Source organism: Taudactylus pleione, unplaced genomic scaffold, assembly GCF_031769625.1.
Source record: "Taudactylus pleione unplaced genomic scaffold, aTauple2 ptg000215l, whole genome shotgun sequence".
In the NCBI taxonomy this organism is placed as follows: Eukaryota; Metazoa; Chordata; class Amphibia; order Anura; family Myobatrachidae; genus Taudactylus; species Taudactylus pleione.
The window spans coordinates 970,216-996,678 of NW_028284617.1; the positions used below are offsets into that span (position 1 = coordinate 970,216).

At 45.6% G+C, this 26,463-nt stretch overlaps 1 protein-coding gene across 1 annotated transcript; it reads left to right on the top strand.

The window, feature by feature from the left end:
• Positions 1-1,307: 1,307 nt before the first annotated feature.
• Positions 1,308-26,308, top strand: LOC148517508 (protein kinase C theta type-like). The gene is made up of 6 exons (XM_088478580.1): positions 1,308-1,457; positions 15,405-15,496; positions 17,078-17,213; positions 20,180-20,371; positions 23,837-23,965; positions 26,159-26,308. The coding sequence occupies exons 1-6, from the start codon at positions 1,308-1,310 to the stop codon at positions 26,306-26,308; spliced, it is 849 nt and encodes a 282-aa protein (XP_088334706.1).
• The last annotated feature ends 155 nt before the right edge of the window (positions 26,309-26,463 follow it).

Below are 26,463 nucleotides of genomic sequence, written 5' to 3' on the forward strand. Positions count from 1 at the left end.
TCCCCTGCAAGCTTGCCATACCCCACTAGCTCGGTTCAGTACAGGGAGTGTGTGTGCAGGGGGGTGGGTGCTATGACATACACTTTTTACGGGCGCCATGGTCCCAACTCTGGTAACAACTGACGCAGTGTTGGGCAGCCGACCAGGCAGCACTCTGGGTCAGCGGAGCCAGGACTGCCTAGTTCTATGCATAGGAGACTAAATAACTGCTGGCGTAACTGCGTACTGTGGTAGTGGAGAGCCCACTGCTACTGGTCACACACGCGACCTCTGCTAAATATATGTAGGAGGGGCCTGCCTGTGCCTCCCGCTTGGGCAAACCTAACAGCCCTTGTTTGTAAAGGGGGACAGGGCTCAGAGGCAAATGCAGAATTTCTACAGAGGGGCTTTCAAATGCCTGATTTTTAGCATGTTACCACTAAGAGGGCATAATCAGCACTGAAAACCAGCTATAACAGGCATCATACGAATATACGGAATTAAATAATTCTTCCATATACAGCCAGGACAAACAGCTTCAGTAATCAATTCAATGTAAAAAGTAGAGTCATCCTGTCTGAGCTGAATCTTTTTATTACATATGTGGGCTCTATTACAGATCATTTGAGCAAGTTGGGGAATCTGGGGGAGGGCAGAAAAAGAAACATGTACTGCCGTGGACATAGATGCACAGATTGGTCTCTTTATGTACTGGATAGGGTATTATTCAGTATTAATAATTGATCCTATAGATGGGCTATATCAGTGCACCCCAAACAGTACATGTTTTCCAGGTCACCTTGTCGGTGCTCAACTATATTCATTACTGGCTTTCCAATTTATTTACTACTTGCTGCACCACTATATTCATTACATGTTTTCCAGATCCCCTAGTCGATGCACCACGTTATTTATTACTGGCTGTCCAATTTATTTACTACCGGCTGCACAACCATATTCATTGCATGTTTTCCAGATCTCCTAGTAACACATTTTAAAAGATCAACAGGGACTGAAGTGTGCCAGTTAGTTAATTAGTGACATTACTAAGGGGATCCTAATTTTGTATGGTCCCTTATACTATGGGGCACAAATAGGGCAGACTGTGGAACCTGGAAGGATTTCCTGCCGCGCCTAGAGCAGGCAGCAGCAGCCCCCCAGTATTAAGATGGCGGCCGCACTTGGGGCAAAGCCATACCCCCTTCGCCCTTCGCCACCCCAATAGCGGGTGCCCAACGGCCCGCAGGCCGCTCACTGAACCAAACCAGCGGAGCAGCCAATGCTGCCTGCCTCTGGTTAAACAAAATAGAGACGGAGCCAGCGGCAACATGCTGAGCCGCGCTCTGTCTCACAGCACAGGCGGGGCCGAAGTTTCTGGCCTCGGCTCTGCTAAGGCGCGCGGCCACGCCGGGCACCATGTGGAGGCAGCATCGGAGGCGGTGGATACCGCCAGTTGCCTCCGTACAGCAAAGATAAAGGTCAGGACTGACAGCCACGGCCATAGCTGCGGCCCTGCCCTACTGCACAAGCGCTGCCTCAGGCCCTGTCCACGATAAGCGCGGCGGCCTGCTCGGGGGGGGGGGGAAAGAAAGAGCTGGGCAGCATGGGAGCCTGCTGTTTTAGCCCAGCAGCACACATAGCGGGCAGTGTTAACAGGAGTGATGGGGGGACATTATGAAGGGCAAGAGGGAGAGACCAGGAAGGAATCCCAGGGGTATAGAAGATTGAGGGAAAGCATGGAAGAATAGGGGAAAAGAATGAAAGTATAGGGTAAGAGAACAAAAGAATAGCTGGAGTGTAGAGAACAGGAGAAAGAGAAAAGGAAAAAAGGAGATAAATACAGGAGATTCACATCACACATTGTACTTCCCTGTCCTGGAAAAAAACTGTAACAAAGAGGCAGATTTGCATACATCACTCCATTATATACTCTAAAGGTGCATACACACTAGACGATATGCTCCCTGAGCGATATCGTCTAGTGTGTCCCCGGCAGGCTGTGCTCAATGTCGTTCATGACATTGAGCACAGCCGCTGAACAATATCATTAGCGATATCGTTCAGCGCCGGGCTCTCTCACCCATTCCCTGACATGCAGCAACCTGACGAGGTCGTCAGGTTGGCCTGCATGTCAGCCCGATGAACGAGGATGACGAACGACCCGCGGGAACGCGCGTCGTCGTCATCGTTCATCTTTTTTGTGTTAAAAATGGACGATAAAGTGGACGACTGAACGATAACGATATCGTTATCGTTCAGTCGTCCACTTTAATCGCCCAGTGTGTACGCACCATTAGACCACTCCCCATGAAAGATTTATTGGCTGCATAAGACCAGCTACACTTAAAGTGGCAATAACCAACACGTTATTAAACTGGCAACACTCAAAACACTTGTGGTTTAATGTCCCTTAGGCTTAAATTGACAGCCTTCGGTCTTACTTAGGTTAGTATGGAGGTAGTTGTGTGGGTGGCTGTGTAATATCTCCTCACAGGTGCTGACTGACCCTCAATCAAGGTGACAAGTATTACAATGGTGAGTATACACTCCGTGTGTGTGTCCTGTCCTTGTCCCCTTCCTTCCGGTATCAGTGATCCTTGCACACCCACATTTCACCCTCAGTGCACAAGTACTATTAGGTGATACCTGGGTGGCTGAGGCACCAGTGCTTGTGATGACCGTTTATCCTCCCGGTGAAGGTCACCATCACCCGTGACTATTCCCTTGCTTGTCACCCTAAAGGACGAAACGCGCTGAATAGTTAATTCTATTCTTTTTTTCCTTAGTGACAATGGCCGGAGGTCCCTACTGATGGTCTTCAATGGCGCTTAGGAGGAGGACCCTACTAGGGACACTATGACAGTGAGCACCTGTCAGGGATCTTCTCTCCCCGAGTTCTAACATTTCAATAATAAATATTCTATTAAATACTTACAGACATAAGAAATAAAACTTATTGAAGCACCAATAGCACAATGCATGTCAGTATCACCACTGTGTAATATAATTCTCACATATATAATGGTGGACACACCCCATAATATTATTTAGGTATTTGAACTACAAAAATAAAACATAATCAATATTTTGGAAAACTGGGTCCATTTAAGGATCACTCAGTGACCAGACTTACCATCAGTGTTCCCCCTGAGATAAGTAACACACGGCCTGATTCATTACAATTGCTATTGCGATCGTAGGTGCAATTACGCACGGAGACCCACTGCGAAAATATGCTAATGTTTGCAATCACAATCCCGTTACAGCCTAACATAAGGACGCCCACTTCACCTTATTCACATCCGTAACACATTGCAAGTCTGCAAAACCATCGGTAACATCGAGCACCATCGGAACCTAACACACAATTACAGGTCTGACTCAGAATTTGCTAACCTCATCGCATGCAATGTAACCTCAGGCTGTGTCATACTTGCCAACAATCAGCTACCTCCTTCCGGGATGGAGCTGATTGTCGGCTAACAGGGGGGGTCATGTCCGGACAGCTGTGACACGTTTGGTGGTGGAGCCGAGAGCGGGGCTGTGCGATCGCACCATCGTGGCCCCGCCCCCTCTTCACAATGCCGTTATTTTCAGCACTGTGAAGCAGGGACAGGGCCACGATGACGCGATTCAGCGCGAATCGTGTCAACAGTCTCCCCGCTGTGGGGATTTCTTGTGTATTCTGGGGGGAGGTCGGGAGGGTTGGGGAATGTCGGGATGCTTGCCTGCCTTTCTGGGGGGCCGGGAGCAGCACCCGATATTCGGGAGGCTCCCGGCCAAATCAGGAGGGTAGGCAAGCCTGAGCTGTGTACAGGGCTGCCATCAGAAATCATGGGGAGAGAATAGGCAGGGCCCCCACCAAGGAGGGGGGGGGAGAGTTGGCAGAGGTGGGTGGAGCTACACCAGAGGGTCGGACACCAATTTGCGTAAACCAATTTGAAAAGCAGTAAAGCAGCATATATATATATATATATAAAAGAGAGTCACGAGCGGCACTCACAGGTCTTAGTAGCAATAGTAGTAAATAAAGAGACACTACTCCATATACTTATTTACTACAATTGCTACTAAGACCTGTGAGGAGGGGGCAGGACAGGGAAGGCTGGTAGGACTAGGGAGAAGCACAGGGCAAGGAAGAATGGCAGGGACAGCTTGCTGGACTGGGGGGTGAGTAGTATGGTACCTTTTTTCGATTTTTTATCAACTGGCTGCGCTGGTGCAGCCAGCCAACCAGAGTCAGCGCTGAGAGCAGAGAGAGGGAGGGGCCGGGGTGGCTCTAGTAGTAGCGCTGCATCCGTGCATCGGCATTTCCAATATGGCGTGACTGTGAGCCAATCACAGCTTGCGGACCAGCAGCCAATCAGGAGCGGCTGCTCCTGATTGGCTGCCGGTCCGCGAGCTCCGGCTGGCTCACGGCGGCACAATAAATGACAAGCAGCCGGCAGTGTTGTATTTCCATTGAACAGGGCTGCAAGTGCAGGACTGCAGCACCCGGGACCCCTCTCTTTCCGCTGTCTCCGGGCCCAGGACTCGAGGCCTGCCAGTCCCCCCCTGATTTCGGCCCTGGCTTTGTATGGCATCGCAGTGGCTAATTTATGCAGTTGTGATCTATGATGAATCAGGCCCAATATAGGGGTACAAATTCAAAAGATTTAGTACACCCACATGTTTCCAGTTCTTAGTGAAGTGCTTGCAGTTTATTGTCTCATTGTACAAGTTTTAATCTACATTTTTTACTCATAGTCATTCTTTCTACCATGGAAATCACATAGAGGGCCTGATTCAGAGCTGCGATTTTGCATGGGTCGCAATTGCAGAAATATGCTAATGTCTCCAAACCTTGCACAAGCATAGAGACGCTCACTGCTGCCTTCTCATATGCATCCGATGTCTCACACCAGCATAAACATCGGTAACATCGATGTAGATCGGGCAGCCATGCAGCATAGGTGGCAAGTCTGACCTGTCTCAAACACAGCGACTGACACACAGAGAGCTCTCATGCTGCGAAGGAGATCGCAATGGCTTATTTATGCACACCCATGAAATGGCATTTAAACGGTCAGACACACCTGCATATGCCTAGTCGCCCCCCCGTTACCTCCCCAAATGCTGACTACCTGTCACTCACTCTGCGATTGACTCCTCTGTGCGAGCGCAGTCACAAAATAATCTATGCACATGCACAATGCAGCTTACATGCATGTACGATGGTAAACAATCGCTCAATCTGCATAAATATCAGCATGGCGTGCATCTCTGTATAAGGCTCAGAGTTCGGGAAGTTCTTTCCAACACTGTTGCTGAAGTTCTCACAAATGTATTGAGCTTATTGGTTAGTTGTTTTTACCCTTCTGTGCAGTTTATCCCAAGCCAGCTCAATTGGGTTTAACAGGCTGATTCAGCCTTGGGAATATAGTAAGATATAGCAAGTAACTGTGCACCTTGGTAAAACCATGCTGCACTGCAGGTCGGGCAGATGTAAAATGTGCAGATAGATTTAGATTTGGGAGGGATGAGCCCAAACTGTCATCTAAGTTGCAGTGTAAAAATAAAGTTGTGCAGTATTTGTGGGCTACATGCAAAAGCAGCCAGTATTTACCACACAAAATATATGTAATACTATTTGCACCCCTTACATTGTAACATGGTTTGTCCAGGTTCACAGTTACTCGCTATATCTTACTCTATTCCCAAAGCTGAATCAGGCCCTAAGTCTGGAGACTGTGCTGTCCATTCCATGATATGAAGCCTACCGTCTAATTCTTTTCCTCGGAAGGCAGTTCTGACATAGGGGGAGATGTACTAAGCTCTGGAAAGTGATAAATTGGAGAGTGATAAACTACCAGCCAGTCAGCTCCTGTCATGGTTACAGGCTGTGTTTGAAAAATGACAGTTAGGAGCTGATTGGTTAGTAGTTTATCACTCTCCAATTTATCACTTTCCAGAGCTTAGTACATCTGCCCCATAGCCTGGACATATGTTTCAGGTTAATGTTATAGGATGAACTCTTGACCAATTAGATGCAGAGCAGAGGGTATTGCATGGCACTGCAAATGCTGAGGTCACCCTTTTGGTTCCAGGTGACAGTAACTTCATGCAAGTTGCTGGCTTCGGTTCCAGCAAAAGAGTCCCAGACGATCTCGCTTCCTACTCTGGTGTGTTTCAGCCTGAAATTTAAAAAGGTCAATGCTTTTACTACAAAACATGGAGAGCTTTGCTATTAAAAGCATTGGCCTTTTAAATATTTGGCTAAAACATGTGTGGAAGTGGTGGCTATTACAAGTAAATAAACCCCACATATTGATAAACCATCCTTTTGTCTACTCGATAGTGTACAAAACCCTGCATGATGAGCCAAAGATTTAAAGTTTGGATTCATCAGCCCAAAAGACCTTCTCCCAGTCTTCAGCAGTACACTGACTGTGCATCATGGCCCAGGCAAGCCTCTTTGTCATTGCTGCAGAACAGCTGTAAGGTCTTAGGGCCTGATTCAGAGCCGGAAGCAATTAGCGCTCGCTCGTTCAGAAAAAGGGGGTGGCTATTCAAATGAACCGTTCGCTCCTTGCGGTCTGTTGACGCCTCCATGTCTGAATGAGCGAACAAAACATGCGGACATTTATTTGAAAAATACGCCCCCTGGCCGCTCGCATCATACGTCATGTCCGCTATATATTAGATTAATCGAGTACATTGAACAGCGTATGAACTGCTCGCTATTCTTGTGGATGGTTTTTCCTACCACTATATTGTGAGCAGTTCTGACTATAAAACAACCAACTGACGTGGTCAATGACGCTGCTGTATTAATTATGCACACCCATAAAACGCCCGTTTTGACCTTTAAGCACGCCTGCGTTCTGATCTCCACTCCCCGTTTTCAAGCACCTTCCCCTGTTACCACCCACATATGCCTCATTCTGTCACTCAAAATAGCAGGCATTCGCTATATAGCGAACAAACGATTTTCGGCCGCACTGACTGGTTCGCGCATGCAGGGCTGCCATCAGATATTGTGGGGCCCAGGACTGACAAAATAGGCAGGGCCCCTGGGCCCCCCCTCCCGCTACTGCTAGGTCTAATTAATTATGACTTACCTTATCGCCTTGTGCTTCTTCCTTCTGGCTTCTTCTCCTCCAGGGCTGGCTGGCGCTGCTCCTCACACGCCGTGGCTCATCTGACATCTCCCATCCAGTGGCGTGATGTCATGCACCCCAACGCCAAAGGAAAAGAAAATTTAGTAAACAAGTGCAGGGGCAAATACAGGATTTTCTGAGGGAGAGGGAGGGGGTTTCTAATAAAATAATTAAAATAAAATAAATATATATTTATATATATATATATATACTGTGTGTATATATATATATATATATATATATATATAGTTAAACACACACATACACATATAATATATGCAGCATAACACACATGTACATGTATATATAACACATATACATATATCCACGCTAACATAGGTACATACACATACATCCACACAAACATACATACACATATGTACACTCTAACACATACAGATATATACATACGCATATATACACACTAACACATACCGAAATACATACCCATATATACACACTAACACAGACATATACAGTACATACCCATATATACACACTAACACAGACATATACAGTACAGATGGGCGAACATCGCTCAGAATGAGCGTACTGCCGCTTACGAGCGGCTCTGAATCAGGCCCTTAGCCCATTGCTTGTTCCCTGAAAAAGGTGTTTTCTTATAACTGTAACATTTACACAGTTTTGGCTAAGCTAAACTCTTTTCCATATCCTCTAACAGCTCAGGGCTTCCCTGTGTAAGGTTATTAACTGGACTTGAATTGCAAAAAAAATGTCAATAAAAACTGAAAAAATGGGGGTGTTGTAAATCTTTTGACCCCTAGTGTAAATATTAAAGTATCTTGGCCAAATGTAATAGCCTGCGATTTACAGGAGCCGGCACAATTCTGGTGAGATAGTCACTAGGTTTAAAGCTGATATTGCCTTTAAACTAATTATCACTTTAAATGTAAAGACTATCTCGCCGGAATCATGGCGGCTTCCACAATTCGCTTGCAATTACATTTGGCCCTTATTTGCAACACCCCTAATATGAGATAAAGGGGCTGATTCTAAATTTGGAGCAAAGTCAACTAAAACAAAGCCAGTAACTTTGCACCTGGACAAACCATGTTACAATGCAAAGGTACAAATGCATGTATTTTATTAAACTCCCTAATGGTTGATATGTGCACTATATCTTACAGACTTAAAACGACTAAAAACGTATCTAAAAATAAACACACGGACAACAACAGTTGGATTTAAAATTAAAGGTCAATTTTATTTGACAACAGATTATTAATAATTAATAATAATTCATTAAATATTGAATTTGGGCTATCGAATTAGACCATTAGATCTTGCCAATTGAAATTGATTGTGAGCTTAAAGTTAGTATGGTGGTGGACAACAAAGAACGGACACTCCCACAAAAAACAGGCAGACCAAACACATCACTCGTTAGAGTTCAACTCTCCAGAAAAAGCACGCCCGGACGGGCTGTGTCATTTCCCTGTAGGACATTTTGGCCTATAATTGAACAAGGAGAGCGCACCCATCTAACTTGTATAACGACTAAAAACACACTACCGTTCTTTCCGCCACAACACTCATAGCAAACAAACATGCAAAAACAAAAACATTATTTCCAGAAACAAAGAGGCTGAATCTACTGTATGCATATCAGACCGAATATACCAGCAAGGCCACACCCCCTAGGAACCCTATAGGCTAATTCTAATGTCTGACACTAACAACAACATTCTCATAGGTATACTGCTATCACAACCACGGGGTTTAACCTGGCTCAGTCAGATTGCACCTGCCTTACGCTGTCCTTCTGAATGCAGGGTAAATAATGGCTGATTTAGCATGTAGCCTACAATGCTGGGCAGCTTTATTTTTACACTTCAAATTAGAGTTCAGATAGGACATGCCCCTCCCAAAATTAAATATCTCTGCATATTATAATTCTGCCCCACCTGCAGTACAATATGGTTTGTCCTGGTGCAAAGTGATTCCTTTTTTCTTTGCATTGCACCCAACTCTGAAACAGCCCCAGAAAGTTTTTGAGATATCTCAGGAATAAAAATACAGTAGTTTTTATTTCATAATTTCCTATCTTTTTGACACTAAGGCCCCCATTTCCAAACGAGTTTTATAATCAAAACGAGTGATAAGTTTCACTGTGTATGATAAATGGTGCTCCAGCCAATCAGCTCCCTCCCAACTGTCATTTTTCTAACAGATGACAGTTGGGAGCTGATTGGCTGGAGCACCATTTATCATACACAGTGACATTTATCACTCATTTTGGTGATAAAACTCGTTAGTAAATGAGGCCCTAAGATTGCTCTATTATTATATTTTGCTAAATTTGAATAATTTTGTATATAATTTTACTGATATAAAATAAAAGCTGAATGTAACCTGTGGATCACACTATAGCAGCCCATTTTTATTGTTTTTTACAAGCAGACAGGTATCACCTGACCCTGATAGGCTAAATAAGTACAGTAATTACATATGAGATTTGGGTGACACATTGGACCCCAAAGATTCCCATCACAGTGCTTGGGACAGGGCCCACCAGTAATTTATATAAACATGGTTGTATTATAGGCACTGTGGGTAACAGGCAGTGACACTGGGCCTACAGCAGCTGGTGATGTCACAAAGCTTTATGATGTCAGAGAGCTGTTGGCTCAGTTGCTTACCTGCACAAGATACGTTTGTGTGTTTTCACCTATTGCAGTGTGAAGGCGATTTTATTCGTGCTTAGCGAATTTTTTTTTATTTTTCTTGATTTATCTTGATATGAGATCAAGAAAGAGGAAAAGGCGACCGGATAACAACAGGTCTCCTATTAAGGAGAGTAGTAGGAGTAATAAGGAGGATATCTGTGTGGGAAGAGGAGATTCTCCCAATATCACAGAGGGAGGAGATATTGAGGTGAGAGAGGACCATCAGTGTAAGAACAACAGGAACCAGGCTAGAACATCAAAGCAGCCAGGTAAGGCCCCTAATAAGAGGCCCAAGGTAGACAACACCATCAGCAAGAGATCAGTTGTAAAGAGACCCTTAGACAAGACCGGGGACACTGGCTGCAATAAGAAAAAGAAGAAGGAGCTGAGACATGACAGCCCAGGAGAGGGACCCAGTGCTCCCATCATAGAGCTCACAGCTCGGAGGGGCAATAAGAGAACTCACAAAAGTGAAGCCCCAGACCATCAAAAGAAATTTAAAAAGGGAACAGCAGGTAAAAAGCCTTTTGCTTGAAAACACTAATAAGGGAGAGATGTATCAAATTGTCTAACAATAAAAAGCTTTAAAATGACAGAAGCTGATTGGTTGCTATAGGTTTGATACATCTCCCCCCACATGTAATGTAATAGAGAAGTAAGTGAGGTGTAGGTTAGTACTTACGTGCAATACGGTGACGTCATGTTCTCACCTCTCACCACCATTCACGTCCTTTCCCTATCACCTAACTCTGCAACATCTTTATACCTTGTTATTACTATTCTGCAGCACCTGTGACTGTTACATTGTCCTATCCAATGCTGGCAGCTATTCCCTATTCATGTATTTCATTTCTCTTACACCCCAACAACATATAATTAGGCAACATAACAATATTCTTACCAGATACTATATAATACAGGGTATAAATACTTTCTATGATATAATTATCTCAAACCTTTAAATTAAATATTGCCAAATATCTATGTTTATATCAGTCAATAAATGTGATTTCTCTTTATGCCACAAGGTGTAAGTGGGACCCCTCCAGCCAGCCCCCCGGAAACAGCCGCTGCCTCTCATATATTGGAATGTTTGATCTACCACAGTATTATTGGAGAGGGTGGTTTCGGGAAGGTAAGTGATTAGTACATATTTGGTGACTTACCTGTAAACAATGCAGCAAATATATCTTAAGAACTTTGCTTTAATAAATATATAATATAATTAGGAATGTGCGCAGGACCATTTTTGACGAATTTGGATTTGGTTCTAATTCGTCGTCTTGCTTTGGATTTGGATTTGGATTTTTTTACAAAATTTGACAAACAAAAGCTAAAATCACATAAATTGGGCTTTTTTTTCTTCCTAGAGTATTATTAACCTAAATAACCTTGATTTCCAGTCATTTACAGTCAATTTAGACCACCTCACAGTTTAAATTATAGTTTTCACCATTATTGGCCAAAGGTTGCAGTGATCTTACTGGTTACCAAGCGACAAAGCAGCGGCGCAGACACCACAGTATAAAGCACATCAATGACAGATTGCCACACAGCAGTGGTAGAAATGAAAAGTAGTGCACCCACCCAGTGGGGTACGGCCAGCAGAATCACAGTACTTGTTTACAAAGTGGGCTACGGCCTTAGGAGTCACAGTGCACAATCTTATTCACATTACACAGCACATAGTGCCCCTGATTCACATTACACCATAAAGTAGTGTCTCTTATCTATGTTACGACACAGTAGTGCCCCTTTTACACAATGCCCACAGTAGTGACCCTTTTACACAATGCCCACAGGAGTGCTCCTTTTACACAATGCCCACAGGAGTGCTCCTTTTACACAATGCCAACAGTAGTGACCCTTTTACACAATGCCCACAGTAGTGACCCTTATACACAAAGCCCACAGTAGTGACCCTTTTACACAATGCCCACAGTAGTGACCATTTTACACAATGTCCACAGTAATGACCCTTATACACAAAGCCCAAAGTAGTAATGCCCACAGCAGTGGTGTCCCTTACACAATGCCCCTAGTAGTGGTGCCCCCTATGCAGTCCCCTTAGTAGGAGGGCTCCCTATGCAGTGCCCCCAGTAGTAGTATGCCCCCCAGTAGCAGTGCCCCCAGTAGTATGCCCCCCAGTAGTAGTGCCCCCATTAGCAGGCCCCCAGTAGTATGCCCCCCAGTAGTAGTGCCCCCATTAGTAGTGCCCCCAGTAGTAGTATGCCACCCAGTAGCAGTGCCCCCATTAGCAGGCCCCCAGTAGTAGTGCCCCCATTAGCAGGCCCCCAGTGTAGTGCCCCCAGTAGCAGTATGCCCCCAGTAACAGTGCCCCCATTAGCATGCCCCCAGTAGTATGCCCCAAGAAGCAGTGCCCCCAGTAGTAGTATGCCCCCCTAGTAGCAGTGCACCCCATTAGCAGGCACCCAGTAGTAGTGCCCCCAGTAGTATGCCCCCCATTAGCAGGCCCCCAGTAGTAATGCCCCCAGTAGCATGCCCTAGTAGTATGCCCCCCAGTAGTAGTGCCCCCATTAGCAGGCCCCCAGTAGTAGTGCCCCCATTAGCATGCCCCCAGTAGTGGTGCCCCCAGTAGTAGTGCCCCATTAGCAGGCCCCCAATAGTAGTGCCCACAGTAGTAGTATGCCCCCCAGTAGCAGTGCCCCCATTAGCAGGCCCCCAGTAGTAGTGCCCCCATTAGCATGCCCCAGTAGCAGGCCCCAGTAACAGTGCCCCCAGTAGCAAGCCCCAATAGTAGTATGCCCCCCAGTAGTAGTGCCCCCATTAGCAGGTCCTCAGTAGTAGTGCCCCCATTAGCAGGCCCCCAGTAGTATGCCTCCAGTAGTAGTATGCCCTCTAGTAGTAGTGCCCCCATTAGCATTCCCCCAGTAGTATGCCCCATAGTAGTATGCCCTCCGTAGCAGGCCCCCAGCAGTAGTCCCCCATAAGCATGCCCCCAGTAGTAGTATGCCCCCCAGTATCAGTGACCCCATTAGCATGCCCCCAGTAGTATGCCCCCCAGTAGTAGTGCCCCCAGTAGTAGGCCCCCAGTAGTAGTGCCCCCATTAGCAGGCCCCCAGTAGTACTTACCTGAATCCCCGCTCCTGTCTCCGTACACTCTGCTCTACTCTGTTACGCGTGGAGGGAGGCGGAAGACGGAGCTCATGAGTGAGCTCCAACCGTCTCCCTCCGTGCAGCAGCCAATAAGAGTCTGCCTGACTCTCATTGGCTGCTTTTACAAACACACAGCTGCCGCTGGCGGCTGTGTTTGTGTCTGTGTAGGGCAGACAGCTTTCACAGTGGTCTGCCCTACACTAGAGGAGCCCTGACGTTGGATTCTCTCGCGAGAATCTGACATCAGGAGGCTGCGGCTCGGCCTCTAACGGGGATCTGAGTCAGGCAGGGAACACTTGAACAGGGTTCGGGTGGACTCGGATCCCCTATGTTCAGAGCGATTTGGATTCCACAGAATCTTTACCGCTCATATCTAAATATAATTATCATTACATGCACATAGGTGTTTACATTGGGAGCTCTCCATTAAAAATACAATGGGGCCTATGTAAATAGGCAAATATAGAGAATACAGTGGCACATTCCCACACTCACCTCCATATATGGTTTTGGACTGTTGCTTAGAACAGCTGACAGGGGCGTGGCCAGTGTAGGTGTCAGGGCGGAGCTAGGTCACACATGCATGGCAATGATATTAGTTATTATCAAACAGCCTGTTGTACCACTCCCTGCTCTGAAATCCTCTGTTACCTCTGAGGTGCTAGGGGACAGTTCTGCTCTGCGTTTTAACAGAGCTGAGCTACAGTACATGTAATAGGCCAATGTTAGATATGGCATACTTCCCAACATTTGTGACTGGAGATGCACGCCCGAAAAGGGGGCATTATGAGATGGTAAAGGGGGTGTGGCCTAATGGCACACCCCCATTTACATCACTAAAAGGCGTGCCCAGCATCTCCGAGATGCTGGGCTGCCCCCGGGCTTCTCCCCCATGCTGTGAATAGATGCTGTGCTCTGCATATCCGCTGCTCTGCTATGCAGAGCAGTGGTGTATGCTTCCCCCAACTTCCCCCTACCGCTGGACACTGCGGCCCGCGGGTGGGACAGTCCCAGAAAAACCGGACTGTCCCGCAGAATGCGGGACAGTTGGGAGGTATGGATATGGTGCTGTCTGCTCAAAACTGGGGCTCCATTGTTCTTACATTTTGTTGCCCAGAACAGTCACCAAATAACCTCACTTCAATGTCCTGTTTGTGTACAGGCTATTACAGAGACTATAGGGGCTGAGAAGCTGGTGATGGTTGGTATCTCAGGAACAAGTGAAGACCCACAAGGATCTACTAGATGGGGAGATTGGGCTTTCTGTAATAAATGTTGGGCACAAAAGATCTACAATCCTGGGCTCAGGGAAGACGCTCATCCCCTGTACTTTCCCTACGGGGTGATGGGACATTCTCACCTTGCTGTTGTCAATTTATCTTGCTGTCTCCTGTTTGTACAATGATCTTTGGGAGTGTCAGCCAGGCAGGTTCCACAGCTAAATAACATTGCAAATTTCTTCTAACTCTTATACCTTATCCCACCAAAAACCCAGCTGTGAGCACTGAGCACAGAGTAAGCACGGGTCAGAGCCAGGTTTTACCCCTTTTACACCAGCAGCTGGACCTGAGTTATATCCCGGGTCCGGCATTACAGTGGACTTTTGAAGCTGATGTATTCTCCAAGCGTTACTGAAGCCAGGCCATCCCCTGGTTTGAGGAATGACCCGGGTCATCGTGACTCTGGTCATGCTGTTTATAGTGGACCGATACTCAGTTCCTTTCTGATATCAACTCTGGTCGTGACCTGGGTTAGATTCCTCGGTCACTTGACTTGGGTTATTTTTCCAGGACCATTTTCCACTCAGCAGTGACCTGGATCGACCCGGCAATAACCAGGGTTATTGCAGCAGTGGGAAAGGGGTATTCATACCAGTAAAATTATCTGTCTCATGCAGGTACTGCTGGCATCCCACCCCAACAGCAGAGAGCAGCTGGCAGTAAAACTGGTGAAGAAGAGGACACTACTCAGGGGCAAGAACCCTATATTTATAGAGCGGGACATCCTGCAAGTCACTGGCAACAGCACTTTCTTCACCCATGGCTATGCAGCATCCCAGACCCCGGTAAGAGTCTCTGTATCTGTCATAATTGTAACTAACTTCTGAATATCACAGCTTCTGTAATATAAGACAATTATTTTACCATTACTGGACCCCCGCATAATTCCAATGGCACATATTGTATGACGCATTATTCTGACACAGAGGTTTATTATCCTAATTCTGTACATTTGTGTAGTATCTGGGATCCTTCATCCCGTGCTCCTCACTGTCCAGCACTGACTCAATCACTTACCCCGTATCCTGTGGGCATTATATATGTAGAGGCCCATCTCAGACAGAAGATGGGCTGTATACAGCGTATACATTGGGCCTCATTCACATCACTAGTGGTGACTGAGTATTACTGATTATAATCTGCTGTGTGTCAGAGTAATGTCCATAATGTAACTTATATCATACTCTCTGATTCCTATACAGGAACACATCATATTCATCATGGAGTACCTGAGTGGGGGAGATCTATACCAGCTAATAGAGAAGAGTGCCCCATTAGGTGATGCCACTAGCAGGTAAGAAAGAACGTGGGTATATTATTACTATTATTATTATTATTGATATGACAAATAGTAACATCAGTGTTTCCATCCCTGCACCTGGGCTGCAGTAGGACCCGGCCTATGCGGCCTAACAAATCCAGGCTGGGCCTTTATAGGTGTCCATGGTGACAGGTCTGTGTATAATACAGAGTCTCCTGGACACAGGGGCTCCATTGTGTTACTCAGCTATACAAAGAGCATGGGCGGGATGCATCAAGGGCAGAAATGTGGTCAATAATGTGCATTTCTCATATGCACCTAGCCTCGGAGGGCGCGGTGGGTAACGACATCTTCCTGTTGGGATTATCAATAGGAGCCCATGGGCTTCTCTCAGCAGAGTGCTGAGAGAGGTTTCCAATTGAATCCTTCCCAGCATCCTCCACAGCACATGCCAGAGGGGATCTGGGTCAAAGACCCGAATGTCCCTCCATCGCAAAGGGATGCTCTTACCGACAGAGCGGTCCTTTGCGGTGATCATCATGCATACCAGCTATACCAACACCAGCATGCATGCGATGACCGGTGGAATGCATCGCGAGTGCAATGCATCATGCATCCCGCCCCATGTGTGATAATAATATGTCACGTGTCACTCTTATACTCTGATACTATATCAGGGGGAATGTACTATCTCATTATTGGTCATTTTACTTTAAAAATATTTGCTATTAATATTTATGTTCTTTCTTCCTCATCAGATTTTTAACAGCAGAAATCCTTTGTGGGCTCCAATTCCTCCACTCAAGGGCCATTATCCATAGGTAACTCATTATTTCTAATGATCACATACAGTAACCCCCTATATGCAGTTACAGTATAGCTATTATGTTGCTGGGGGTCAGGCTATAGAGAAGTGTCGCTGCCCTTTTCTGCAAATGGGGGATCATTCATTCTTGAGTTACATGATATGTAGGGCGAGGTTCTTGTGACTGCTTCACACACCCTCTTATCTCCCTCTTTATCCCACCGCATACATAGGGGCCTATTTATCATAGATTTCCCCTGAAAATACAATTTTTTAGGTGGTACCTGCAAATATTAAGTAACCCCTGAATGTATGTATAGGGAATCTCAGCACATATTGGGGATATCTGCTGCAATCCCCCAGTTTAATCACAAAAGCAGCCCCCATAGGTTTCTATAGGTTTATATGGGGGCTGCATACTGTATATGCCGATTTTACCAAGCTCTGGAATGTGAAGTATTCTGGAGCTTGGCCCCAGTAGCTAACACCATCTTCAGATAGTTATTGGGAAAGGGATCCATAGGATGTCTGCACGGCAATGGCTGCCACTATAGATATAGATAAGAAATTATGTTTATTAGGTCTCAAAGCTGATAACTAATAAATAGGCCCCATAGTGACTCTATGCAGCTGTCAGTCACAGTGATTGACTCCCTACAGTCACCATGTTTTACACCACTGATCCCTTTTTCCCACTGTGTCGCTGACATGGTTCTTATTGTGTCTCTGGGAATCTTTCTCTGTAACAAACAAAGTTGTACAGCTGGTAGCTGTCTGACAGGCAGAACTTACACTCATTCTCCTCACAGGGACATCAAACCAGAGAATGTGCTCCTGGATGCTGTTGGCCATGCCAAAATTGGTGATTTTGGCCTCGCAGTTAAAAACACCAATGGCCAGAAGATATCAGGAGCTGCTGGGACGGTGGGTTACATGGCCCCTGAGGTGAGTAACAGATTAATTGGCTACAGGCTTCTCATACTGTATCTCCATTTCACTATTAATCGGACAACATCTTGGTTCTTAATGATATCTAAACACAGGGTCTTAGTCAGGGATGGATGCAGGGTCTGAGTCAGGGATGGACGCAGGGCCTGAGTCAGGGATGGATGCAGGGTCTGAGTTAGGGATGGACGCAGGGCCTGAGTCAGGGATGGATGCAGGGTCTGAGTCAGGGATGGACGCAGGGTCTGAGTCAGGGATGGACGCTGGGTCTGAGTCAGGGATGGATGCAGGGTCTGAGTCAGGGATGGACGCAGGGTCTGAGTCAGGGATGGAGGCAGGGTCTGAGTCAGGGATGGAGGCAGGGTCTGAGTCAGGGATGGATACAGGGCCTAAGCCAGCATTGTGTGGTATTGCACAGCTGCAGGGAATTAGCTGTGCAATACCGTACAGCTGATATACTAATGCAGCAGGAAGCGTCTTGTGTACATAGAGGCCTCATGACAGCATCGCATATACAATTTCTGTGCCCTAAGATGCAGCATCAGATGTTCTTCAAGACAACCTGCAATCTGAGTAACCCTGAGGTTACTCAGATTGCCCCTAGCAGCTGCGTAGTCGAGGCCAGGAAGTTTGTGTTGGAAGACGCAGACCCTGGCCTCAACACTCTTACAATAATGGGACAAGACATGGAGGCTAGCTCCACCCACTCCCCACCCCCAAATGGCCACAGCCTGTGAATCAGGCTCTAGCTTTGGGGAACTGTGAGAGATCTTGCAGTAGAGACTGGCGCCTGTGTAGTACAGATCCTGCACATGCACCAGTTTTCTAACATCGCAATAGTACACATACCATCGGGTTTGCATATTACTTTGAATCAGGACCGCAATGCAGATGTTTGCGCAATTGAGCAATTATCGGAATCTGAGCATGTATCAAGTTCCATTACCGCCAGCTGTCGGAGCGACTATTTTCTTGCAGTGTGATTGACAGGCCGGGAACATTTGGGGGGAGTAAAGGGGGAGGCATTTGGTGACCATTTTGGGTGCATGTCGCTGTCTGTGATCCCGTATGCAGAAAAATGGTTCTCAGTTGCCGTGGACACTCTGTGTGACAATAGGGTTACTCAGGACTCCGATAATCGACTGATCTATGACTAATGCTGGGTCTTTGTACAGTCACTTGGATTTGTGAAGTCACCGGTGGGCGGCTCAATACAAATCTAGGTGACTGTGACAGTTGCATATTCTTGCACAGTCGCTGTGTACACATTTGCAGCATGATTAGGGTCCATCTCTGAATCAGGTTATAGTCCAGAAGAATATTTTCAAGAGGAAGAGAAGTGACACAAAATTATATAAGTACAGACTAATATATCCAAGTAAGCAATGTTACATAGGGGCTGATGCAGAGGTGGCAGCTGTTGCATTCGTACTGTAACTGAGATTTCAGATGCAGCGGACTTGTGAAAATATGTTAATGACTCAGCCGCTGTCTTGTGTACAGAGATGCCCACCGGCCGGCGTCTCGGACCCGCCGCTTACATACAATAGCCCCAACATCGGTCCCAGAATTGAACTTCTGAGCAACCCTACGGTGTCTCATAATGTCCGTCTCAACTAAGAGGCCGGGCCCAGTCCATCTGCAAACAAATGCGCAGAGACTGACTAGGAGGGGCCCAGAATACGGTGGTGACATGCCTGTGTTTTTGTATCTTCACACCCGTTACCTCCCCCCATCGTTACTAATCAATCACAGTATGTGGAAAAAAATCGCTGCACTGCATTCACCTCTGTATTAGGCCCATAGTCACATAGGGGTGTAATTATTAGGCAGTGAAGTGGAGTTTTTGGCCAGAGAAAGAGGCTATCACTGCTTCTTCCTATATAAGATGTCACATTGCATATCACTGTGATATGCGGCAACATGGTGTGGGAACATTGTTATTTATGAATAGACCCAAGCATTGCAATGTTCACTTAGCATAATTATGTAGAGATGAAAAAAGGGGTTAGGAGAGGCCCAGGAGAAGTCCTGACTGTGAGAGTGGGAAGTGGTGATCAGGGAGATTAGCAGAGAGATGAGGGTGGGAGGAAGCATGTGAGGAGATGAGGCTGGAGATGTAGGGAGGAGAGGTGTGGGTGAGAGCTTAGTAGATGAGTGAGTTTACATTAATAAAAACCTTTTACCAAAGAGTAAAAGCCTATACCAGGAATGATTCAGTAACAATATATAGTAAGCAGTACAGTGTATGAATGGCTTCCACAGGGTATTCATTCCCCAAATGAGTCTTATGACCTTGTGGTACATTCAGTCAGGGAGCTCTCACCCCTCTTGATGTTCCCACTTCCATATTTAAATAGCTTCCAAAAAGATGGCCAAGCTGTCCTTCCTCTGCAGTCCCCCAGGTGTACTTCTGCACGCTGCAGCTTATCCAGCGCTTCCTGTGACATAAGTGGCTGAAAGTATCAGTAGCTTCCCCGTCACTTGTGTCTTCTGTCTTCCATCATTCACAGAAGATTCCACTGACGAGTAATGCTGCCAAGTCTCTCCTCCCAGTAATGTGCCAGCATCATGCTGCAGCTCCATGTATATCAACTGCTGACTACTCTACTGGGCACCACAGCTTTATGTACATGATCATATTTCTATATAACAGTAACCATTGCACTTTCTCCATATTTATTGCTGTGATTGCCTGATTTGCCTCGGTGTTTGCTTTGGCTCTCTAGTATAATATACACGGTCATTATTTATCATAACAGTTATTTTAATTTAGTAATTGATTTCCCTCATATAAACCCTCAGCTGAATGCTGTCTGTGTAATTGCCTGTATATGTTCATTGATATTCTTCCTTCCATCAGATGTTTCATAGTGCACAAAAAGGAGAGCTGTCAGCATAACCCGGTGCCTCCTGCCAGGTTGGACAATGTACTAATCATCTGTTTCTCCATCATGTTTTTACAGATGCTTAGAAAGAAGCCGTATGATGCCATGGCAGACATTTTTTCCTTGGGTGTCATGGTATTTGAGATGGCCACAGGAGACCAACCCTTTTACTGTGGTGAAGAGTCTGTTGAGGTTATAAAATCTGTCCTCAATGATAACCCAGTCTACCCAAAGGAACTCAGTCCTGGCATCAGTAACATCCTAAAGCGAGTGAGTATGCAGTATACAGGCTTATCACAGGGTCAGGAGATTATACTGTCACAGGGGAAATAAGGCACAGGTCTGAGAACATACATTAATACTAATGAATACACTCCCAGCAAATGTACAGCCATGGCCAAATGTTTTGAATGACACAAGTATTGGTTTTCACAAAGTTTGCTGCTTCTGTGTTTTTGTCAGATGTTACTATGGTATACTGAAGTAAAATTACAAGCATTTCATAAGCGTCAGGCTTTTATTGGCAATTACATTAAGTTTATTTATGCAATGAGTCAATATTTGCAGTGCTGACCCTTCTTTTTCAAGACCTCTGCAATTCGCCCTGGCATGCTGTCAATCAACTTCTGGGCCACATACTGACTGATGGCCGCCCATTCTTGCCTAATCAATGCTTGGAGTTTGTCAGAATTTGTGGGTTTTTGTTTGTCCACCCGCCTCTTGAGGATTGACCAAAAGTTCTCAATGGGATTAAGGTCTGGGGAGCAGGGCTGTAACTAGGGCTCCGCAGAACAAGCGGCAATGTTCAGGCCTGTTAATTTTCTGTTTATTATCATTCTCACTTCTAGCTTCCTCTTATTTCATCCAAGCATTTTCTGGCCTACCCCATCTCTTCCCTGGTCCTTTCCCATGAGGCCTTTCCCCTTTTTTTGGGTGCGTTATGTCCCTATTTGAAAAATGGGGGGTGCTAATGTCCTTTCTGGCTCAGGGCACCAAAAAGTCTAGTTACAGCTCTGCTGGGGAGTTTCCTGGCCATGGACCTGTTCCCCTAGCCACTTAGTTATCACTTTTGCCTTATGGCAAGGTGCTCCATCATGCTGGAAAAGGCATTGTTTGTCACCAAACTGTTCTTGGGAGAAGTTGCTCTTGGAGGATGTTTTGGTACCATTCTTTATTCATGGCTGTGCTCTTAGGCAAAATTGTGAGTGAGCCCACTCCCTTGGCTGAGAAGCAACCCCACACATGAATGGCCTCAGGATGCTTTACTGTTGGCATGACACAGGACTGAAGGTAGTGCTCACCTTTCCTTCTCCAGACAAGTGATTTTCCAGATGCCCTAAACAATCTGAAAGGGGATTCATCAGAGAAAATAACTTTACCCCAGTCCTCAGCAGTCAATCCCTGTACCTTTTGCAGAATATCAGTCTGTCCCTGATGTTTTTTCTAGAGAGAAGTGGCTTCTTTGCTGCACTTCTTGACACCAGGCCATCCTTCAAAAGTCATCGCCTCACTGTGCGTTAATATGCACTCACATCTGCCTGCTGCCATTCCTGAGCAAGCTCTGCACTGTTGGTGCCCCAATCCCGCTGCATCAACTTTAGGAGACGGTCCTGGTGCATGCTGGACTTTCTTGGGCACACCGAAGCCTTCTTCACAACTATTGAACCTCTCTCCTTGAAGTTCTTCATGATCCGATAAATGGTTGATTTAGGTGCAATCTTACTAGCAAAAGTATCCTTGCCTGTGAAGCCCTTTTTGTACAAAGCAATGATGACTGCACGTGTTTCCTTGCAGGTAACCATGGTTAACAGAGGAAGAATAATGATTTCAAGCACCACCCTCCTTTTAAAGCTTCCAGTGTGTTAATTCTAACTCAATCAGCATCACCTGTGTTAACGAGAGAATCACTGATATGTCGCCAGCTGGTCCTTTTGTGGCAGGGGTGAAATGCTGTGGAAATTTTGTCCCTCATTCAGAGCCGCTCGTTAGCGGCAGTACGCTCGTTCCGAGCGATGTTTGCACATCTGCGCATGCGTACGCTTTTTAGTACGCATGCGCGAACCAGTCAGTGCGGCCGAAAATCGTTTGTACGCTATATAGCGAGTGCCTGCTATTTTGAGTGACAGAATGAGGCGTATGTGGGTGGTAACAGGGGAAGGTGGTTGAAAATGGGGAGTGGAGATCCGAACGCAGGCGTGCTTAAAGGTCAAAACGGGCGTTTTATGGGTGTGTATATTTAAAACAGCAGCGTCATTGACCACGTCACTGGATTATTTTAGAGCCAGAACTGCTCGCAAATTTGTGGTAGCAAACACCAACCACAAGAATAGCGAGCAGTTCATACGCTGGTCGATGTACTCGATTAATCTAATAAATAGCGGACATGACGTAGGATGCGTGCGGCCAGGGGGCGTTTTTAACAAATAAACGAGCGTATGTTTTGCTCGTTCGTTCAGACTTAGAGGTGTGAACAGACTGCAATGTGCGTACGGATCATTTGAATAGCCACCCCTTGTTTTTAAACGAACGACTGCAAATAGCGAACGGCTCTGAATGAGGGCCTTTGTTTTTGGGATTAAGGAGCTCATTCAGACCCACTTGCTAAGATGCAAACGTTCGCTGCTGCCGATGGTATGCAGTGTGTATGCATTGCAGTGCGCATACCTTAGCGAAAGCTCACAATGTGTTTGCTCACTGCGCATAGACAGCCCAGCAGAGTGAGTGACAGGGGAAGCAGTTTGTAGGTGGTAACAGGGGCTGGCCATTAAAAACAAGGGAGTGGAGGTGCAAACACAGGCATGCCTGAGCATCTCAACTGCATTTTAGTAGTGTGCATAATTATAAGACAGCATCATAGTACACGTCACCTGGCTTGTATTTACACAGAAGTGCTCGCAGTGCTTGCGGCAGGGTATGGTCATGTACCGATGGTTGGATACACTTCCTGGGCATGATGTGCACAAGTGAGGATCTTAAGACAGGCTGGGGGATGTCTGCATACACTATGTGATCGCTCTCTAAAGCTGCATACACACACAACGATTTTTTTAATGATTATCGTTAAACGATATCGTTTAACAAAAATTGATGGCAAAAATCGTTCACTTTCTGAGTCAAACGATGAACGATTATCGTTCATGCGCGTTCACGTTTGTAGTTTGTCGTTCAGTCAGACTTGTCAACTCAACGATTTTCATTAAGGGAATATGCAAAAATCGTTTGTAGTTCATAAAAATCGTTCATGACACTTAGTAAATGAACAACTTTAGTAAACGATTTTAGTACATTTTTCAAGGGAAAAAATCATTTACTCAAATCGTTCATTAAAAAAATCATTGTGTGTGTATGCAGCTTAAGAAATACTGGGCGTGCAAATGCATTGCTGTGCGATTGCACTGCCTACGCAATTTGCATACACATCTAGCGAGCGGCTCTGAATCAGCTCTTAAGTTCATTGTCATGGCAAAGAGGGACTTTGCAATTAATTGCAAATCATCTGATCACTCTTCATGACATTCTGGAGTATATGCAAAAACTGAAGCAGCAGACTTTGTGAAAACCAATACGTGTGTCATTCTCAAAACTTTTGGCCATGGCTGTAGTTGTAAGACAAAATGTAATATTTTATACATGTCATCCTGAGAATAAAGTAGCATAAGGAAAAGGTATGACATTGGTCAGCTAGTGCTTATCTACCATTAACACTCTATACTTTTCTGTTTATTCCTTTGATAGTTCCTATGCAAATCCCCAGAAAGAAGGCAGCGACTATATATTAACATCAAAGATCATCAGTTTTTCTGGCCCATTAACTGGGAAGACCTGGAGGCTGGCAGGATATGTCCCCCATTCATAATGCCGCCGGTAAGTATATGTACAATATAGGAATGTACACAATATGTGCTCCATCATACAGTCCTATTATCTCATAGACAATGCTGGTGATCAGGAGAGATGAATGTTATAGTACAAATGGTCACACAAATGCCAATCTAGAGGGACAATGGGCCTGATTCATTACAGATCGCAACTGCAACAGTGTATGCAGATCGGCCGATGGTGCGTACTGCGCATGCACTGCACGAGTTAGCATTGCGATCACACTGCGTTCACCTTCACAGATAGGAATCCATCGCAGAGTGAGTGACAGGCCGTGAGCATTTGGGGATGGTGGCGGGGGAGTGGTTGGTGAAACGCAGGCGTGTCTGTCCATTTTCATGGGCGTGCATAAATTAGCCACTGCAACGACATACACAGCTTGTGCACACACTGCGTGCGATGAGGTTAGCAATTTCTGAGTAAGGTCAACCCTGCTGTAATTGTGCGTGAGGGGCCGATGTTACTCGGTAGCAGTAGGCATCTCTATGCTGGCTGTGTGATGGCATTGAGATAACATTCATTAGCATATTCTCGCAGCGGACAAGTACATGCAATCTCTTACTTGTCATCCTTGCTGGATCAGGCCCACAGTATGGCTAAATGACTGCAGTAAAAATGTTGTGGCCAAATGCAGAATGTGGAGAATATTTTGTAGAATGTTTTTGAAATTCAATTGTAAACACATGGACAGTATATGTTTATTATCAGCCGTATATGTTACTTTCAGCCAATTTATTGCAATCGGTGGCAAATGCAGAATTTCTAGAGGGAGTTTAGAAATCCTTGATTTTGAGCGAGTGTGGCCAGTCCATGGAGAGGGCATCATTAGCACTTACACTGTGTCATACAAAGGGCCTGATTCAGCAAGGATCGTAACTGCGAATGCAATAGCGATTATGCACGCAGACTCACTGCGATAGTAGTATGCTAATCCATTGCGATCACTATGCCATCGCAGAACATAAGGACGCCCACTTTACCTTACACACATACATATGTACTGTTTAGTACGACTGCAAAACCATCTGTACTATTGAGTATCATCGCAGCCTCACGCACACTTGCACAAGCTCTGACCTTACTCAGGAATTGCTAACTTCAGCTCACGCTATGAGGCCTCAGGCTGCATACGGCATTGCAGTGGATAATTTTTACACGCCCAGGCAACGGCGTTCCAACGCACTGGCACGCCTGTGTTTCGCCAACCACCTCGCGTGACCACCCACAAACGGCACTTTCTATCAATCACTCTGCAATGGATCTGCATAGTCACTGCGATCGCAGTGTTCAGTTCACACACTGCGTTCCATGCGCAGAATGCAACGATCGGTCGATTGCGTAAGTAATCTCAGATGCAATCGGTAGTGAATCAGGCCCAAAGTACTGTGTGTGTCATAATTCTGACATATAAAGGGCCAGCAAACATAGTTAACCCATTAGATGTGGCAGTAGGGCCATCCTGCCTGAGCTGAATGTTTTTATTTCAGATGTGGGCACAATTCCAGAGTATTGGAGCAAGTCCAGGAGTCTAGGCGAGCAGCAGAAGAACCTAGCACTGCCCTGGGCATATATGTACACATTAGTTTCCTTGTGCACTTGATTAATGATCCCTATAGATGGTCTGTAGTAGTGCACCCCTTAGTGCATGTTTTCCAGATCTCCTAGTTGGTGCACAGGTGTATTTATTTCTGGCTGACACATTAAAAGATCCACAGATGGTGCTGACCATTTCTGATACTGAGAAGAACATGCAACACTAGTATAATTCTATTAGTTTACTATTTCTATTGTGGTCATGGTGTGGGCTGGAGAGGGGCAACCAAAAAAACCCTTGCATTTGCCTATGGCAATATTCTTCCTTTCACATGCAACATGCATTGATATTGTAGAAGGGTAAATCCAAACTACAATGTAATTATACAGCAACCCAAAGTCAGTGAGGCATCTAGTTACCATTATAAATATATCTGCCACCTAATGTGCAGGTTACAGTATTATCTAATATTAATATACTGATTGCTTATATAATCACACAACATACAGGTATAGCATAATATTAGTAAGCAGAGTTTGCACATTACCTAATTATTTTTCATTATGACACAGTGACAAAGAGCCCAATTACTGTGTATTTATTTTGTGTTTACATGATGGATCTGATTTGTCTCCTGTTCCTAGACCCCAGTTACCACCTGTGAACATCATAAACTGGATGACTTGGTACCACCTCAAGCATCACGGGAGCCACCAATATCTAAGGTGGAGGAGCGCCGGTTCCGTGGATTCTCGTTTGTAAGTGACCGGTGGAGAACCATGGACAACCAGTGATCGGCATAACATCCTGCCTGGTTCCATCACAGCAATTTTCACCTGCTGATTAACATCAAATACAGCAATACCATCTGCTGAATACCAACAATACAGCAATAACACCTGCTGATTAACAACAATACAGCAATAACACCTGCTGATTAACAACAATA